The sequence below is a fragment of the Salvelinus namaycush genome, chromosome 28, assembly GCF_016432855.1.
Source record: "Salvelinus namaycush isolate Seneca chromosome 28, SaNama_1.0, whole genome shotgun sequence".
Lineage (NCBI taxonomy): Eukaryota > Metazoa > Chordata > Actinopteri > Salmoniformes > Salmonidae > Salvelinus > Salvelinus namaycush.
Window position 1 is genome coordinate 5,275,853 of NC_052334.1, and position 18,081 is coordinate 5,293,933.

General features: G+C 42.9%; 1 protein-coding gene across 2 annotated transcripts in view; it reads left to right on the forward strand.

The window, feature by feature from the left end:
• Positions 1-3,702: 3,702 nt before the first annotated feature.
• The window catches only part of LOC120023099 (forkhead box protein N3-like), a 160,486-nt gene continuing 146,107 nt past the window's right edge, over positions 3,703-18,081 (forward strand). For both annotated transcript variants that reach the window (XM_038967069.1, XM_038967070.1), the window contains exons 1-2: positions 3,703-3,912; positions 13,574-14,214. In XM_038967069.1, coding sequence (XP_038822997.1) covers positions 13,594-14,214 — 621 coding nt within the window. In that variant the 5' untranslated portion in view covers positions 3,703-3,912; positions 13,574-13,593. The remainder of the gene's footprint in view (positions 3,913-13,573; positions 14,215-18,081) is intronic.

The following is an 18,081-nucleotide window of genomic DNA, read 5'->3' on the forward strand; positions in this document are numbered from 1 at the left end:
ACTATCAGTGGCCGAGTTGAGTATTTATTTACTACTGGTCTGTGTAGTTCTGAAGTACTCTCAGTGGCCGAGTTGAGTATTTATTTACTACTGGTCTGTGTAGTTCTGGAGTACTCTCAGTGGCCGAGTTGAGTATTTACTTACTACTGGTCTGTGTAGTTCTAAAGTACTCTCAGTCGCCGGGTTGAGTATTTATTTGCTACTTGCATGAATAGCCCCCACGTCACACTTATTATGAGCCATGTGGTCGGTGGAGTGTGTGTGTGTCGAGGTGACATTTTGGCGGTTGTTTGGGGGTATGAGAGGGAAGGCTTCGTCTATTCAGAGGGGATTGGTCCTTTGTATTGACTAGGGGCCTAAGCCTGCTAGAGAGAGATCCGCCATATTCAGAAAGACACAATATACAGTGCATTTGGAAAGTATTCAGAACCTTTGACTTTTTCAACATTTTGTTATGTTACAGCCTTATTCTAAAATGGATTAAATAAATACAATGTCCTCAGCAATCTACACACAATACCCCATAGTGACAAAGCGAAAACATGTTTTTAGAAATTGTTACTAACTTATTAAAAATAAAAAACAGAAATACCTTATTTACATAAGTATTCAGACCCGTTGCTATGAGACTCGAAATTGAGCTCAGGTGCCTCCTGTTTCCATAGATCATCCTTGAGATGTTTCTAGAACTTCATTGGAGTCCACCTGTGGTAAATTCAGTTGATTGGGCATGATCTGGAAAGGCACACACCTGTCTATATAAGGTCCCACTGTTGACAGCGCATGTCAGAGCAAAAACCAAGCCATGAGGTCGAAGGAATAGAGCTCCGAGACAGGATTGTGTCCAGGCACAGATCTGCAGCTTTGAAGGTCCCCAAGAACATAGTGGCCTCCATCATTATTAAATGGAAGAGTTTGGAACCAGTTTGGAACCGTTTTCCCTAGAGTTAACCGCCCGGCCAAACTGAGCAATTTGGGGAGAAGGACCTTGCTCAGGGAGGTGAACAATAACCAAATGGTCACTCTGACAGAGCTCCAGATTTCCTCTGTTGATTTCCTCTGTTGAGATGGGACAACCTTCCACAATGATCTCTGCAGCACGCCACCAATCAGGCCTTTATGGTAGAGTGGCTAGACGGAAGAACTCCTCAGTAAAAGGCACATGATTATCTGGTCTGATGAAACCAAGATTGAACAATTTGGCCCGAACGCCAAGCATCACGTCTGGAGGAAACCTGGCACTATCCTTATGGTGAAGCATGGTGGTGGCAGCATCATGCTGTGGGGATGTTTGTCAGCGGCAGGGACTGGGAGACTAGTCAGGATCGAGGCAAAGATGAACAGAGCAAAGTACAGAGAGATCCTTGATGAAAACCTGCTCCAGAGCAATCAGGACCTCAAACTAGGGCGAAGGTTCGCCTTCCAACAGAACAACGAACCTAAGCACACAGCCAAGACAATAAAGGAGTGGCTTCAGGACAAGTCTCTGAATGTCCTTGAGTGGCCCAGCCAGAGCCCGGACTTGAACCCGATCGAACATCTCTGGAGAGACCAAAAAATAGCTGTGCAGCGACACTCCCCATCCAACCTAACAGATCATGAGAGGATCTGCAGAGAAGAATGTGAGAAACTCCCCAAATACAGGTGTGCCAAGCTTGTAGCGTAATACCCAAGAAGACTTGAGGCTGTAATCGCTGCCGAAGGTGCTTCAACAAAGTACTGAGTAAAGTGTCTGAATACTTATGTAATTGTGATGTCATTTTTGTATTTTTTGTATTTTTTATAAATTAGCAAACATTTCTAAAAACCTGTTTTGCTTTGTCATTATGGGTAATGCGTGTAGATTGATGAGGGAAAAAAACATTTAAATACATTTTCGAATAAGGCTGTATTCTACCAAAATGTGGAAAAAGTCAAGGGGTCTGAATACTTTCCCAAGGCACTGTATATACTGTACCAGTCAAACGTTTGAACACATCTACTTATTCAAGGGTTTTTCTTTATTTTTAATATTTTCTACATTGTAGAATTATAGTGAAGACATCAAAACTATGAAATAACACATATGGAACCATGTAGTAAACAAAAAAGTGTTATATTTTATATTTGAGAGAGAGAGAGAGAGAGAGAGAGAGAGAGAGACAGAGAGAGAGAGACAGAGAGAGAGAGACAGAGAGAGAGAGACAGAGAGAGAGAGAGAGAGAGAGAGAGAGAGAGAGAGAGAGAGAGAGAGAGAGAGAGAGAGAGAGAGAGAGAGAGAGAGAGAGAGAGAGGTAATGTACTATAGTTTGCTCTCCTTTTAATGCTCTTTTTTATGAGCTGAAAATTAATGACACTTATTTATTAATTGTACTGTTGGAGGTGTGTGTGTTTGTTTGACTGAATAAGATGAGTTGATGAGGAATGTTCTAATGACGTCCTGCCTTGTTTATTTTTTATTTGACGTAACCTTTATTTAACTAGGAAAGTCAGTTAAGAACAAATTCTTATTTACAATGACGGCCTACCAAAAGGCAAAAGACCTCCTGCGTGGATGGGGGCTGGGAATCATTTTTTTTTTTTAATTACATGAAAATATAGGACAAAACACACATCGTGACAAGAGAGACACCACAAAACTACACAAAGAGAGACCTAAGACAAACAACATAGCATGGCAGCAACACATGACAACACAGCATGGTAGAAACACAATATGACAACAACATGGTAGCAACACAACATGACAACAACATGGTAGCAACACAACATGACAACAACATGGTAGCAACACAACATGGCAACACAGCATGGGGGCAACACCACATGACAACAACATGGTAGCAACACAAGATGACAACAACATGGTAGCAACACAACATGGCAACAACATGGTAGCAACACAAGATGACAACAACATGGTAGCAACACAACATGGCAACAACATGGTAGCAACACAACATGGCAACAACATGGTAGCAACACAAGATGACAACAACATGGTAGCAACACAACATGGCAACAACATGGTAGCAACACAAGATGACAACAACATGGTAGCAACACAAGATGACAACAACATGGTAGCAACACAAGATGACAACAACATGGTGGCAACACCACATGACAACCTTCCGTTCAGGAGGTTTAAAGACACACAGGTCAGTTAGGTCAGTTGGGCCTGTTCTGAACAGGTACAGTAAGCCTTTATACTGGCATGGTGGGATGAATGGGGGAAATGCCACTATTTATTAGCCTACTGTTAAAAACTCTGACTTAATTTAAGTCAGTTTTAGACTGATTGAAAGTGCTAGGGTTAGGGTAATTACTGATGTATAGTTATATGAGGTGTTTTCTGTGGCAAAAAAAAAAAACTACTGAAAGGTTCCATCTCCGTTTGCAAAAAAATAGTTCATTAAAATGATCTATGGCATGACAGCGGTCACTCCAGTTACACGGTCTCCGCATCCACTTCAAACCAAAAACAAATGTTGATGTCTTTGGACAGCTGCTATTTGGGCCCTGAAACACACCCGAGTTTATTATGTTTAACTCTTTACTTTTGGGCTCAACACCACCACCACGCTATCTATGTGTGTGTGTGTGTGTGTGTGTGTCAGCCACCAGCTTTGGGCCGAGGTCATGTGCACTTCTCATTTGCTGACGAGAGAGTCCGTTTTACCCTCCTCTCTCACATTCGCTCTCTCTCTCTCACACAAGAGCTCAAATAACCGGAGTCCTGGCAATGCGCAGATGTGGACTATGATTTATGACCACACTTGGTTCACTTTCCCCGGGCTTTCTCTCTATAAACCTCGGTGTTTAATTAGGGCTGAGGAATAAAATGGAATATTTTAATGGAATTAACGCAGGAGCGGTTACTCCAAACACGTCTTCTATTTGTACCTCCTGATTCAAAGGCTAGATCGTCAGGTAAGGAGAGAAAACAGAGTTCGGGAATCCTCGTCGGAATTTCTGACATTCGTTCGTATCTGACATTCGAGTAGATGAGTTAACCTTTTACTGATCAATAGGCTATATATCCATATCGCTTTGCTTGTGCTTGAAGCCTTGCCATGTGACATACCAATCACAGTCGTAGGCTACATTTGACAAAATACCAAAAATCGAATATACTTTTATTTAAAAACGAATATGATTTTAGATGTACTATTTACAGTCTATTAATATATGGTAGGCTATGCTATAAAGTGGTAATATGTATAGGTTAGGTTGCAGACATTAGCCGAGGCTAAAGGCTACATAGCTTATCGTTTTCCCAAAGTTTTTGTTCATCTTCTGTTATTTTGTGACGTTATAGGCTACTGTTCGGGAACGGTGCATCTGTTATTCATGCACGGGGGCGCAGTAGGCTATAGGCTCGGCTACCACGGTCGGCATTTTACTTTTAACTTAGGATATATGTAGTGAAAAGTTTACATTCATAGTTGAATGCATGCAGCAGCATAGTCCTGGTAATATAGCCTTGCTTACACGAAGATAAGAATTGAATGGACTGGCAAAATATTTTATTCTGTGAGCTTGTCATGTCTGGCTACTGTTTGTCTTTCCCACAGTTTCCTACATACTGTATCTACAATCAGCCGCCTATTATACTGTAATACTGAACTAGCACGATGGAACGATGAAGCAGAGACCTGCATTTAGATGGATAAAATACATACCTGTAATTGCTGTGAACTAAACTATCACGTCAATGATCAGGGGCTTCCGAGTGGCGCAGCGGTCTAAGGCTAGAGGTGTCACTACTTTTAATTTAACTAGGCAAATCAGTTAATAAGAACAAATTCTTATTTACAATGACAGCCTACCTCGGCCCAATTGTGCTCTGCCCTATGGGACTCCGAATCACGGCCTTGTGTGATGCAGCCTGGATTCAAACCAGACACTGCAGTGACACCTCTTGCACGGAGATGCAGTGTCTTAGACCACTGCGGGACTCAGGAGCTCACTACAGCCCCTGGTTTGATTCCAGGCTGTATGACAACAAGCCGTGATTGGGAGTCTCATAGGGCGGTGCACAATTGGCCCAGTGTCATCCAGGTTAAGGTTTGGCCGGGGTAGGCTGTCATTGTAAATAACAAGTTGTTCTTAACTGACTAAAGGTTAAATAAAGGTTCAATATAGACAGGAGTTGATGGACTCACCTCTGCGCATGGTCCAATTGGCAGTTTAGTAGAAAGGTGTTTTATAATTCCATGTTTATTGGAGAGTCTTTGGGAAAGGGTTCCAGCAGGTATGTGATAGACTGACAGGTTGCCCCTTTCCTGCAGTCAAATGACCTCGTGGCCTCATGGGTGGAATGTTATTCATATTTTTCATAATTTCATAATGAATCCACTTTTTTTAGGCTGAAATTCCAGTGTTTCTATGCCAAATGGTTTTGTTATATTTCAGTCTTCTGTGATGTAGATATAGTGTAATTTTGGGATGCAAACTCAAAATGGGAATATATTTCAACTCTACATCTGACATGGTAAAGGTGCCTTATTTTTTTTAAAGCCCATAACCATGTGTGTGAGGCTTATACCTTTGTTTCAAAGTAGATTTGTTTAAGACTACCAAGAAACATTCTGTGTCCATGATTTAGCCCACTACAGTAAAAGGGCAGGCGACAACACAAAGGTCTAGCAGCCCAAAGGTATTGAGTTCAAATCTCATCATGGACAATTTTAGCTAATTAGTAACTTTTCAGCTGCTTACTACTTTTTAGCTACATTGCAATTACTTAGCATGTTAGCTAACCCTAACCCTTTTTGCTAATTTTTCCCCCTAACCTTAACCCTTTAACCTAACTTCTAAACTTAACCCTAACCCCTAGCCTAGCTAAAAATAGTCAGCTAGCTAAAGTTAGCCACCAATTTACTTTTTGTAAATTCGTACCATATTGTACTTTTCGCAAATTTGTAACATATTGTACGTTTTGCAAATTCATAACATATAATTATATTTATTGAGCTATTTTGGAATTGTTCCACTCAACTTGCAATAGGCTATGGCTCCAATCTGTGAGAATGCTACTTGAAGAATGCCATTGAAATTGTAGTGTAGCCTAGTGTATGCCTAGCCTATCTGTTTATCTCATTGGACATTGTCCTCCAGAAAAGAATCAACATTTCCTCTTAGCCTAATAACTAGTTCAACACAGCCAGTGCACGTTGTGGTGGGGTGCAACATTAGTAAAATGATGTCCTCCCGAGTGGCGCAGCGGTCTAAGGCACTGCATTGCTGTGCTTGAGGCGTCACTACAACCTCGGGTTTCGATCCCAGGCTGTGTCACAGCCGGCTGTGACCGGGAGACCCATGAGGGTGTGCGCAGTTGTCCGGGATAGGGGAGGGTTTGGCCGGCCAGGAATTCCTTGTCCCATCACACTCTAGTGACTCCTTGTGGCAGGCCAGGCACCTGCGAGCTGATCTCATTGCCAGCTGGATGGTGTTTCCTCCGACACATTGGTGTGGCAGGCTTCTGGGTTAAGCAAACAGTGTGTAAAGAAGCAGTGCAAATTGGCCGGGTCATGTTTCGGGGGATGCATGGCTCTCAACCTTCGTTGAGTCCATACAGGAGTTGCAGCTATGGAACAAGACTGTTACTTCCAATTGGGGCGAAAAAAGTGTCAAAGTAAAATAAATGTCAAGTGGAAACGGTATGGGTTTCAACCATAGCCCAGCCGGATCACGCTTGAGTACATCTCTCATATACTTTTGGGAACCTGCTTGTGCCCATTTTTAATTAAAGGGAGCACGGGGTCCAATCTGGATGTTGCGTGTTTACCATGGCGTGTAACTGTAAAACCGGTCTGGGTTTCATCCGCCTCCGCTGGAGCATTAATAGTTTTATAACGGGGGAGTGAGTGTGTTTTTCAGATACTGCTTTGGTAAAACAAATCCCCTGATAATGGCGGATTAAACCATATAAACATGATTGTTACCTCAATTAGATACGCAGGGGTGAGAAAGAGAGTGAGAGAGAGAGAGACAGGGAGAGAGAGAGAGAGAGCGAGAGCGAGAGAGAGAGACAGGGAGAGAGAGAGGGAGAGAGAGCGAGAGAGAGAGAGAGAGAGAGCGAGAGAGAGAGAGAGAGAGCGAGAGAGAGAGAGAGACAGAGAGATTGAGGAAGGGAGAGAAGGAGGGAAAGAGAGAGATTGAGGGAGGGAGAAAGAGAGAGAGAGAGAGAGAGAGAGGAGAAGGATAGATAAGAAATAAGTAGACAACAGCCTGGTTATGTGAAGGTTAGGGCTATAACGACCTGGTTGTGAATGTGTGGGCTATAACAGCCTGGTTATCTGATGGTTAGGGCTACAACGGCCTGGTTATGTGAAGGTTAGGGCTACAACGGCCTGGTTATGTGAAGGTTAGGGCTATAACGGCCTGGTTATGTGAAGGTTAGGGCTATAACGGCCTGGTTATGTGAAGGTTAGGGCTATAACGGCCTGGTTATCTGATGGTTAGGGCTATAACGGCCTGGTTATGTGAAGGTTAGGGCTACAACAGCCTGGTTATGTGAAGGTTAGGGCTACAACGGCCTGGTTATGTGAAGGTTAGGTCTACAACGGCCTGGTTATGTAAAGGTTAGGGCTACAACAGCCTGGTTATCTGATGGTTAGGGCTACAACGGCCTGGTTATCTGATGGTTAGGGCTACAACGGCCTGGTTATGTGAAGGTTTGGGCTACAACGGCCTGGTTATTTGAAGGTTAGGGCTACAACAGTCTGGTTATGTGAAGGTTAGGGCTACAACGGCCTGGTTATGTGAAGGTTAGGGCTACAACAGCCTGGTTATCTGATGGTTAGGGCTACAACGGCCTGGTTATCTGATGGTTAGGGCTACAATGGCCTGGTTATGTGAAGGTTTGGGCTACAACGGCCTGGTTATTTGAAGGTTAGGGCTACAACAGTCTGGTTATGTGAAGGTTAGGGCTACAACGGCCTGGTTATTTGAAGGTTAGGGCTACAACGGCCTGGTTATGTGAAAGTTAGGGCTACAACGGCCTGGTTATCTGATGGTTAGGGCTACAACGGCCTGGTTATGTGAAGGTTAGGGCTACAACGGCCTGGTTATGTGAAGGTTAGGGCTACAACGGCCTGGTTATGTGAAGGTTAGGTCTACAACGGCCTGGTTATGTGAAGGTTAGGGCGACAACAGCCTGGTTATGTGAAGGTTAGGGCTACAACGGCCTGGTTATGTGAAGGTTAGGGCTACAACGGCCTGGTTATGTGAAGTTTAGGGCTACAACAGCCTGGTTATGTGAAGGTTAGGGCTACAACAGCCTGGTTATCTGATGGTTAGGGCTACAACGGCCTGGTTATGTGAAGGTTAGGGCTACAACAGCCTGGTTATCTGATGGTTAGGGCTACAACGGCCTGGTTATCTGATGGTTAGGGCTACAACGGCCTGGTTATGTGAAGGTTAGGGCGACAACGGCCTGGTTATTTGAAGGTTAGGGCTACAACAGTCTGGTTATGTGAAGGTTAGGGCTACAACGGCCTGGTTATGTGAAGGTTAGGGCTACAACAGCCTGGTTATGTGAAGGTTAGGGCTACAACAGTCTGGTTATGTGAAGGTTAGGGCTACAACGGCCTGGTTATGTGAAGGTTTGGGCTACAACGGCCTGGTTATTTGAAGGTTAGGGCTACAACAGTCTGGTTATGTGAAGGTTAGGGCTACAACGGCCTGGTTATGTGAAGGTTAGGGCTACAACAGCCTGGTTATCTGATGGTTAGGGCTACAACGGCCTGGTTATCTGATGGTTAGGGCTACAATGGCCTGGTTATGTGAAGGTTTGGGCTACAACGGCCTGGTTATTTGAAGGTTAGGGCTACAACAGTCTGGTTATGTGAAGGTTAGGGCTACAACGGCCTGGTTATTTGAAGGTTAGGGCTACAACGGCCTGGTTATGTGAAGGTTAGGGCTACAACGGCCTGGTTATCTGATGGTTAGGGCTACAACGGCCTGGTTATGTGAAGGTTAGGGCTACAACGGCCTGGTTATGTGAAGGTTAGGGCTACAACGGCCTGGTTATGTGAAGGTTAGGTCTACAACGGCCTGGTTATGTGAAGGTTAGGGCGACAACAGCCTGGTTATGTGAAGGTTAGGGCTACAACGGCCTGGTTATGTGAAGGTTAGGGCTACAACAGCCTGGTTATGTGAAGGTTAGGGCGACAACAGCCTGGTTATGTGAAGGTTAGGGCTACAACAGCCTGGTTATGTGAAGGTTAGGGCTACAACAGCCTGGTTATTTCATCGAGTCAGATGGCTTATTCATCACAAAACCATTTGATATTGCCAATTATTTGAATGATTATTTCATTGGTAAAGTGGGCTAACTTAGGCAGGAAATGCCTACAACAAACAGTAAGCCATCATATTCATGCATTAAAAAACAAATATTAGAAGAAAAGTATTGTAAGTTAGAAGTTAGTGTGGGAGAGGTGGGAAAGTGATTGTTATCGATCAATAATGACAAACCTCCTGGCATTGACAACTTAGATGGAAAGCTACTGAGGATGGTAGCTGACTCTATAGCCACTCATATCTATCATATATTTAATCTGAGTTTAGAGTAAAGTGTTTGTCCTCAGGCATGGAGGGAATCCAAAGTCTTTCCGTGACCCAAGAATGGTAAAGCGGCCTTTACTGGTTCTAACAACCGACCTATCAGCTTGCTGCCAGCGCTTAGCCCTGTTGTAAAAAAGTGTTTCACCAAATACAATGCTACTGTATTTCTCTATAAACAAATTAATAACATACTTTATTTATTTAGTATTGTATTAGGATCATCAACTACTCTTCCTAGGCTCCAAACAGAAAACAAAACACAACAATTGAAATACATAACACTACATAAAACAATACATAATACAATGCAAAATACAATACAAAATATATAAAAATGTCTGTGTCTCTTCACAGTCCCTGTCATACCATAAGGTGTTATTTTACCTGTTTTTAAAATCTGATTGTATTGCTAGTTTGAGTTACCTGGGGTGGCAGAGAGTTCCATTTAGTCATGGCTCTATTTAATTCTTTAGAGTGTAAGATGTTGGAGGGGGGAGGGGTGTTAAGCTGACACATGGAATTGTTTTAAGATGCTCATACTATGGATCATTTAGCTTTTTTATTTAGAATAGATTTGTGCCTTTACTACTAAAGCCCATAGAAATGCATTGAAAAACATATACACAATGGCAAAAAGGACATTCAAAAAATGTAAGAAACAAGGTTTTGAAGTGTCTGTCCTAAATCTAGGAGATATACTATATATTTCCTGAGTTTTTTTTTACATCTTATTTTTTTGACAAATATTTAACCCCTTTTTTTGGGTAGGCACAAAACTAACTTCATACTTCCATTCATTTTTTGAAAACCCGTACCACTTACCTTCAGGCAAGTCCCTGAAACTTGTGGGGGTCACAGAGTAAAATGGAACAACATCGTATTCGTGGGAATCTCCCTTTTCACAGTGGTGTCCCATTCGTTTTGTAGGTCAAACCGACGTTTACGTGAGAAGACTGACTTTCGGGATGTCTCATGGTCTGACAAACACCGCTCTACCTCTGCCATCTTTCAATGCAGATGTGAAAATGCGATTCACCATGTGAAAACACTGGTGAATGGATCCAATGCAAAACAAGATCTCTCGTTTAGACTGACTGATTTTGATGGGGATGTTTTTGTTATGTAACTTAGATTGACGCACCGGTGCATCAATCGAACTCTAGGGTGTTAATACTGTGCATTTGAAAAATAAAGGAGAGCCGCACACTCTCGGAGCTCAGATGCAATAATTTAATAACCATCGTTTCGACAGACAAGCTGTCTTTATCAGGGGGGTATGATGACAAACACTGCGTGTCACTAGTTTATATAGTGTCAAAGGACACACAAAGATGTCTGTAATCATGGCCGGGTGTGGCCTGATATCATTGGTTAATCTTCAGATATAAAAATAACATACCAAAAACATGGATAGCATACGATCATAGATACAATTTGGCTGCATAGGCCTACAAACATTTACAATAACAAAATCACAATAATCACAAGAATGGCTTCAGATGGCCTTTCAACAATAACTTGTCGAGGTCACCCCCTCTCCTAGGGAGGGTGACATGTTCGATGCCGATATAACGTAGGGATGAAATCGAGTGGTTTGCTTCCAAAAAGTGGGCCGTAACTGGGTAAGTCAAGTTTTTGCACCTAATGGTGTTACGATGTTACGAAGATTCGTACTTTTAATTCGCGTTTTGTTTTACCCACATAAATTTTACCACATGGACAAGTTATAAGATAAATAACTGCCTTAGTGGAGCACTTGATAACACCTTTGATTGGGATCTGTTTCCCTGTTTGAGGGTGTTTGAAGGATCTACATTTATAAGTGCCATTGCATTGACCACAGCCATTACACTTGTAGTTTCCATGCAGTAGGGGCGCAAATAGACGTTGTGCAGGGATATCTTGGGGTGGTAAATCAGAGTTATTAAATTATTGCATCTGAGCTCCTAGAGTGTGCGGCTCTCCTTTAATTTTTAAGTGTTCTACTCCGCTAGCCAGCACCTCGCCTAAATAGGTGTGTTTCTTTCGCCTCTAGATTAATACTGAGTGTCCGAACTGTGTGCCAACTGCTTGAACAGACAGTTCAGTACCTTTAAACAATCATTACCTCGCACAAAGACCAATAGTGATGCAGAAAATCTCTCCTCAACTTTGAGCCAGGAGAGATTGACATGCACGCAACTGACATTCACCCTCTGTGTACGTCTAACTGCAATACTGCTCCTCTGTTCTGGACCTACTGCAATTTTCCTTTGTCTTTCTTTGCCTCACATGACCACACAACTGGGCAGTAGTCCAGGTGTGACAAAACTAGGGCCTGTAGGACCTGCCTGGTTGATTTAGATCTCAAGAAAGCAGAGCATCACCTAATCATGGAGAGACCTCTTCCAATTTTAGCAACCATTGATTCTATACAGTATGTTTTGACCATGACAGCTTGCTATCCAGCGTAACACCCAGCAATTTAGTCTCATCTTGCTCAGTCGCCACATTATTCAGTAACAGATCTAGATGAGGTTTAGGGTTGAGTGAGTGATTTGTTTCAAAAACAATGCTTTTATTTTTTGTATTTATTTTTTAGCACCAGCCTTGTTTGTTACCCATTCTAAAACAGACTGGACTTTTATGTTAAGGGTGTCAGTTATTTATTTTACTGTTGTAGCTGATGTATATCGTTGAGTCGTCAGCATACATAGACATGCAGGCTTTATTCAAGGTCAGTGGAAGGTCATAAGTGAACAGCTCCCACAATCTTCTTATTATCAATTTCTTTCAGCCAATCATTAGTCATTTGTGTCAGTGCCGAGCATGTTGAGTGCCCTTCCGTATAAGCATGCTGAAAGTCTGTTGTTGATTTGTTTTCTGTAAAATGACATTGTATTTGGTCAAACACGATTTTTCCCAAAGTTTGCCATGCACCGGTAACGGGCTGATTGGTCGGCGGTTTGAACCATTAAAGGGTGCAGCGGAATGACCAGAGTTTTTTTGCGTGTGTGTCCATGTATGCTGATGATTTAACCCTATATGTGCCAGACACCACAGCTATTGAAGAAAGAGTTGCAGTCAGTTTTATAATCAGTGGCCAATAATAAACTAGTCCCGAACACCCTGAATAGCACTGTATGAAGTATTTGAGTGGGAGTGTGTGTGTATGTGTGTGTGTATGTGTGTGTGTATGTGTGTGTGTATGTGTATGTGTGTGCGGGGTGAAAAGTAGCAGACTGTTGCCCTCTAGGAGTTCTTCACCAGCTCTTTCTGTCTCTCTCTCTCTCTCTCTCTCTCTGTCTCTCTCTCTGTCTCTGTCTCTGTCTCTGTCTCTCTCTCTCTCTCTCTCTGTCTCTGTCTCTGTCTCTGTCTCTGTCTCTGTCTCTGTCTCTGTCTCTCTCTCTCTGCTCCCTTCAGCTCTTTCTCTCTCTGCTCCCTTCAGCTCTTTCTCTCTCTGTCTCTGTCTCTCTGTCTCTGTCTCTGTCTCTCTGTCTCTGTCTCTGTCTCTCTGTCTCTGTCTCTGTCTCTGTCTCTCTGTCTCTCTGTCTCTCTGTCTCTCTCTCTCTCTCTCTCTCTCTCTGTCTCTCTCTCTCTCTCTCTCTCTCTCTCTCTCTCTCTCTCTCTCTCTCTCTCTCTCTGTCTCTGTCTCTGTCTCTGTCTCTGTCTCTCTCTCTGTCTCTCTCTCTGTCTCTGTCTCTGTCTCTGTCTCTGTCTCTGTCTCTGTCTCTCTCTCTCTCTCTCTCTCTCTCTCTCTCTCTCTCTCTCTCTCTCTCTCTCTCTCTCTCTCTCTCTCTCTGTCTCTGTCTCTGTCTCTGTCTCTCTCTCTGTCTCTGTCTCTGTCTCTCTCTCTCTCGCTCTCTCTGTCTCTGTCTCTCTCTCTGTCTCTCTCTCTCTGTCTCTGTCTCTCTCTCTCTCTCTCTCTCTCTCTCTCTCTCTCTCTCTCTCTCTCTCTCTCTCTCTCTCTCTCTCGCTCTCTGTCTGTCACCATTGACTAACTGTTTAACACTAACCCCCCTCTCTATCTGACTTCCAGGAGTTTAGGTGGTGGTGTCCATGGGTCCCGTGATGCCCCCCAGTAAGAAGCCCGAGGCGTCTGGCATCAGCGTGGCCAGCGCCAGCCTCTCCCACCTCTACCAGGCCAGCTCGCTGCAGGAGGCAGAGGAACTCAACCTGGCCTTCCCCGCCCCCTTGGTCCTCCCCTTGGCACCCCTCACCGGCGGGGCCGCCAAGCCTGAGAAAAGCACCTCCACCCCAGGTATGGAGGACGAGGAGTTGACCAACCTCAACTGGCTCCATGAGAGCAAGAACCTGCTCAACAGCTTCGGAGACCCTGTCCTGCGCAGCGTCAGCCCCGTGGGTGGCGAAGGGGGTGTGGCCGGTAACCGCGGCGATGGGGACCACGACAACATGCCGCCATCGCCGATAGCGGGCGGGGACCTGCCGTACGACGCCGATCGGAACCCCAACTGTAAACCTCCCTATTCCTTCAGCTGCCTGATCTTCATGGCCATTGAGGACGCTCCGTCCAAGAGGCTGCCAGTGAAGGAGATATACAACTGGATCCTAGAACACTTCCCCTACTTTGCCAATGCTCCCATGGGCTGGAAGAACTCTGTCAGGCACAACCTGTCCCTCAATAAGTGCTTCAAGAAGGTTGACAAGGACAGGAGCCAGGTAAGAAGGAGGAGGAGAAATAGGAGGAGCTCATTCACAGACGGACATACTGAACACATTCACATGATTTACACACACACAGACAAACACTCGCGTAGTAAAGTACAGAAAGGGCTCTATTTCCAGATGGCGTTAAGGCGGCGCTAGTGTCAAACGCCCTACTGCCAGGGTCAGCAATTGACCTGTCTTATATCAGCTCGCTGGCGCGCAGATGGGAAGGGTGGACATGTTTGAGGTGTGTCCTTTAAACCATGGTTCAAAAGTGCTGATTTCAGGCAACGCTGATTAGGATATTTAAGACCAACCCAAAGCTGGTTTTAGCAGTAACGCAGTAGGTTATGTCATGAAATCTGACAGCAGAAACACAGCCTATCCAGCTGTGATGCACACTGCCAATATGCGCATGAAACAAGAATAGCATGGTGTGTTTTTGGTGCATGTATACTTCGTATTTAGAAACATAAAAAACTCATTTGGATGATGATTATCTGGTGATTATCTATCTGGGCAGGGCACCTTCAGGGTGATTATCAACTGGGCACGGCACCAGGAGAAGAAGAGCAGGCTCTACTGTCGGAAAAAGGGGCAACGGTGGATTTTATTTATTTTTTAAATGACACGCCTTCCTAAAATGGGTTATAACTCCAGTTCTGTTTGTGATATTAAGATTCTAACAACAACAGTGTGTTTTACAGACGTATTTAGGAAACGTCAAGGACGGAGGGGGAGCATGACTTTAAAAATTGTAAAATGGTGGAGTAATACAAAAACGACATTCATTAACAGTCCAAATGACTGCCTTAGTGGTTCTAGTGTTAACCCTTTACAAAACCCTAACCCTTAACTTCGTAACCCCATGACTCCGGATCCAAAGGTTGTGTGTTCAATCCCAGTTGTGGAACCTTGTTTTTTTAAACTTACCTATTTAACCTATGAATGCCTAAGTGTAATATTTTAACCCTATCCCAAACCTTAACCCTTAACTTAACCATTTGGAATGAATGCCTAAGTGTAATATTTTAACCCTATCCCAAACCTTAACCCTTAACTTAACCATTTGGAATGAATGCCTAAGTGTAATATTTTAACCCTATCCCAAACCTTAACCCTTAACTTAACCATTTGGAATGAATGCCTAAGTGTAATATTTTAACCCTATCCCAAACCTTAACCCTTAACTTAACCATTTGGAATGAATGCCTAAGTGTAATATTTTAACCCTATCCCAAACCTTAACCCTTAACTTCGAAATGTAGTGTTTGGAGACACAGAACGATGCTGAGCAGGAGTAAACCCAGGATGTCAAAAACACTTCCAAATGTGACGTTTGGAGCAACTTCGAAATGTGACGTTTGGAGAAAGATCTTGTTGGTGATATGCCTAATTTTAATTGTCTTTGATGTTTTGTTTGAAGTTGTAAATTCCTGCACTGCAGCCTATCCATTAATGAATAATTGGGCAGGTGTGGTTTTCTGATAACTGTTTGATAAATTAATTGCTTATCACTTGTAGAAAGTAAAGTCCCATCTGTTTGTGTTTGTGTGTATGATTGACTGTAAGCAGCAAATGGCTCTGTAGCAGATCAGACCGGAGATATGCCTCACACAGCCACGGAGAGCCAGATAGTGGGCTTGGGGATTCCCTGGATGTTATCACAGAGAACTTTGCGGTGACACTTGGCGCCTCCTTTTCCGATTCCCTTCGCCTCTTCTTTTCTTTTTAAAAACCAACATGACTGAGTTATCACCAAGCATGTTTGAAATGATAATCTACAGTTTTAAGATTAACAGTCTGTGGTGTTTCAAAACGGCTAATTACGATTTCCCTCATTTTGTAAAATCCCCATTAATGGCAGATGATAGACAGTCATCATTTGGCAGCTGGCATTGTCTGTTTTTATGAAGACAGACCTCTGACAGACCACATTGAGTACCACAGTATGAGCTTGACATGGTTCCAAAGAAAAATCTGTCTCGTTGAAAACAAAGAAAACATTCTGTATGATGCAATCCTGCTCCGTGTGTGTGTGCTTTGTGCGTTCATGTGTGTGTGTGTGAACAATCACTGACAAATTAGATTAATATACTTTAGGGAAGTCTCTGATTTGCTAATGCTAATACAGATATTTACTGTGAGGCCATAATCACCAGTCACTGATTTGAACTGGTTTAATAGATTTACTTTAGTACATTACCAGGGTGTGTGTGTGTGTGTGTGTGTGTAGTGTCGCTCGGGAGAGTGTGAGAGTTAGAACGAGTTAGCGTTGAGGTTGAATAGAGTTTCATACAGGTCGATGTGTATGTGTGTTTGTGTGTGAACTGTTTCAAGTTTTTATTCGCCACGTGTACAAGATACAACAGATGTAAAACAGTACAGTGACATTGTTACCTTGAGAGCTCTTTCCAACAATACAATGAGAATAATAAGTTATAAATTAGAATAAAAAATAAAAGTACGAATAGAATCCACACAAGAACTATGATAAGAGTTAAAGAAACACACGAATGCAAGTATATACAGGTCAGTGTCAGTACCTTAATCAATGTGAAGTGGTACTGGAGTGATTGAGGTGGGTTTATACATAAAAAGTGACTGGTAGTCGGATAAAATCAAATCAAACTGTATTTGTCACAACAGGTTACAGTGTTACAGTGTTACAGGTTCACCTTACAGTGAAATGCTTACTTGCAAGCCCTTGCTTTAAAGAAGTTTTAAGGCTCTGGCCCTTTTTTCAATTTTCTCCTAATATGACAAACCCAAATCTATGTGCTTGTAGCTCAGGACCTGAAGCAAGGATATGCATTTTCTTGATACTATTTGAAAGGAAACACTTTGAAGTTTGTGGAAATGTGAAATTAATGTAGGAGAATGTAACACATTAGATCTGGTAAAAGATAATACAAACCAAGAAACATGCGTTTTCAATTTTTTTCCCCATCATCTTTGAAATGCAAGAGAAAGGCCATAATATATTATTGCAGTTTAGGCGCAATTTCAATTTTGGCCACTAGATGGCATGAGTGTGTGCAAAGTTTCAGATTGATCCAGTGAAGCATTGCAATCCTGGATCAATATGTTGTATCAAGTCTGCCCAAATGTGCCTAATTGGTCAATTGATACATTTTCAAGTACATAACTATAAAGAACATACAAAAATGATATGGTAATACAACATTTCAGTTTACACACTCCCAGGAAGGTCATACATGATGGATCATTAGCTTATACACTAACTTTCACACATCTAGATGGCCGGGCGGGGTGGGTGTGGAGCCAGAGACAGCAGGGGTTCAAACTGTAGAACCCAGCTCCTACATTTCAATATAAAAATGTATTTTATTAAACAAAACTATGCTCCATTTTATCTCTGGGACCCTCAGGATGACAAATCAGAGCAAGATTACTGAATGTAAGTACATTATTTACCTTCAGAGGTGAATGTAACAAACCAGTTGCCGTGATATGTTTTTTGTTGTTGTGCACTCTCCTCAAACAATAGAATGGTATTATTTCACTGTAATAGCTACTGTAAATTGGACAGTGCAGTTAGATTAACAAGAATTTAAGCGTCCTGCCCATATAAGACATTTCTATGTCCTGGAAAGTTTGCTGTTACTTACAACTGTCATGCTAATCACATTAGCGCACGTTAGCTCAACCGTCCCGGTATAGGGACATTGATGCCAGAGCTCTGTAATTGTTTTAAAGTCTCCATTGGTCTCATGGTGAAATCTTTAAGTGGTTTCCTTCCTCTCATGCGGTTTCCTTCCTCTGGGTGTATTGATACACCATCCAAAGTGTAATTAATAACTTCACCATGCTCAAAGGGATACTCAACGTCTGCTTTTTGTTTTTACCCATCTACCA